The sequence below is a fragment of the Bison bison genome, unplaced genomic scaffold, assembly GCF_000754665.1.
Source record: "Bison bison bison isolate TAMUID 2011002044 unplaced genomic scaffold, Bison_UMD1.0 scf7180017864472, whole genome shotgun sequence".
Lineage (NCBI taxonomy): Eukaryota > Metazoa > Chordata > Mammalia > Artiodactyla > Bovidae > Bison > Bison bison.
The window spans coordinates 9,777,856-9,779,170 of record NW_011495033.1 but is presented as its reverse complement, the minus strand read 5'-3'; the positions used below and the strand labels follow the sequence as shown (position 1 = coordinate 9,779,170).

The following is a 1,315-nucleotide window of genomic DNA, read 5'->3' as shown; positions in this document are numbered from 1 at the left end:
TAATGTCATGATCAAATTTGTATTTTTAGAAGGTTGGCTCTGGTGGCCTTGGGAAAGCTGGACTGAACAGTGATTGAGCATGCCTGAAGAACAGCACCTGAAGATTTTTTATGAATCCACAAATTCGATGCTTGGCATAACAAGGCTTCCATATCCATTCCTTGCTCTTTCCTTTGCCTGGAATTGTAGCCCTGGAGGATAAAGATCTAAAATGGTGCAGTGGCTGCTTTCTAAAAACACTTGTGTTCAAAATAAACTAAATCTGTGGCATAGTTTGGGCTGTGTCTGTCTTTCCATTTAGGCATTCTGATGGATCTTCTTTGGCTAGCAGGACCATGTGTGTGCTCTGCAGTGGGTGCATGAATACAGGGCACTCAGAAAACCAATAGATCAGACTCAAGTTCCTCCCAGCTAGCTCCTTTCCTCCTTCCACATCTCTGTCTCTAGACAGGGCAGAAGGCTCGAGAATATTTTCTCAAGTGTCCTGTAAAGAGGATTTTGTCAAACAACAAAATGAATGAGGATGTAGCATGTAGTAGTAGGCCTATTGCAGCAGCTTGTATTAGGGCAAGACTCCAGAGGAGTAGGAGTGTGAGCAAGGGTGGGGATACCCCATTCTAAGGCAGCACACCGACATCTAGCAGGAAGCCTACCTCCGGGAGAGCCATCCTGTTCCCTGGGATGTGGGTGACAGGAATTGGAAAGTGCCAGCTGCTATCTTGACGTGATTTGAAGTTAGGATACAGTTAGGAGATGAACTCTGAGGATGTAACCTTCCATTGAAACTTCCCTGAGACATAAGCTAAATCTTAGTCTCCCAAAGATTCTGACAAAAATCATGGATGGGGTTGACTTTATCTCTCCTGAGAATCAAGTTCTCAGTTCACTTCTTTCCATCAAGATTCCTCCAGTTAGCCTGATGAGTGTGAAATGTGGTCTTCCATATCTGTGTCTCGCTGTCACCAACACTGCTCTTGTACATCTCATAAGCCCAGTGTCATGTGGCCTCATCTGTCTGTGCAGAGGAATGAAGGCATATTAGCATTGATATCTTCTGTCACTGTCTGGTCATCCTCATCCCAAACCCTTCCAGTCTCCTTTGGTTCATGAGCATACCTCTAAAACGTTTCCAATCAATTTCACCATTTACCTGCCATTCTGATTGCCAAAGTATGACCTTCCCTGGCAAAGATACTGGAGGATGGCCTCCTACAACTTCCACTTATGTTTCTCCCCTTCAGGTAGTGTTCAGTTCAGTTCAGTCACTCAGTCATGTCCGACTCTTTGCGACCCCATGAATCACAGCACACCAGGC

General features: G+C 45.1%; 1 protein-coding gene across 1 annotated transcript in view; it reads left to right on the top strand.

Annotated features, from left to right (window-relative positions):
• The window catches only part of LOC105004033 (WAP four-disulfide core domain protein 18-like), a 2,065-nt gene extending 1,790 nt beyond the window's left edge, over positions 1–275 (top strand). Inside the window, exon 3 of the mRNA XM_010861524.1 lies at positions 30–275. Within this exon, the coding sequence (XP_010859826.1) occupies positions 30–77 (48 nt within the window). The 3' untranslated portion in view covers positions 78–275. The remainder of the gene's footprint in view (positions 1–29) is intronic.
• Positions 276–1,315: the final 1,040 nt, after the last annotated feature.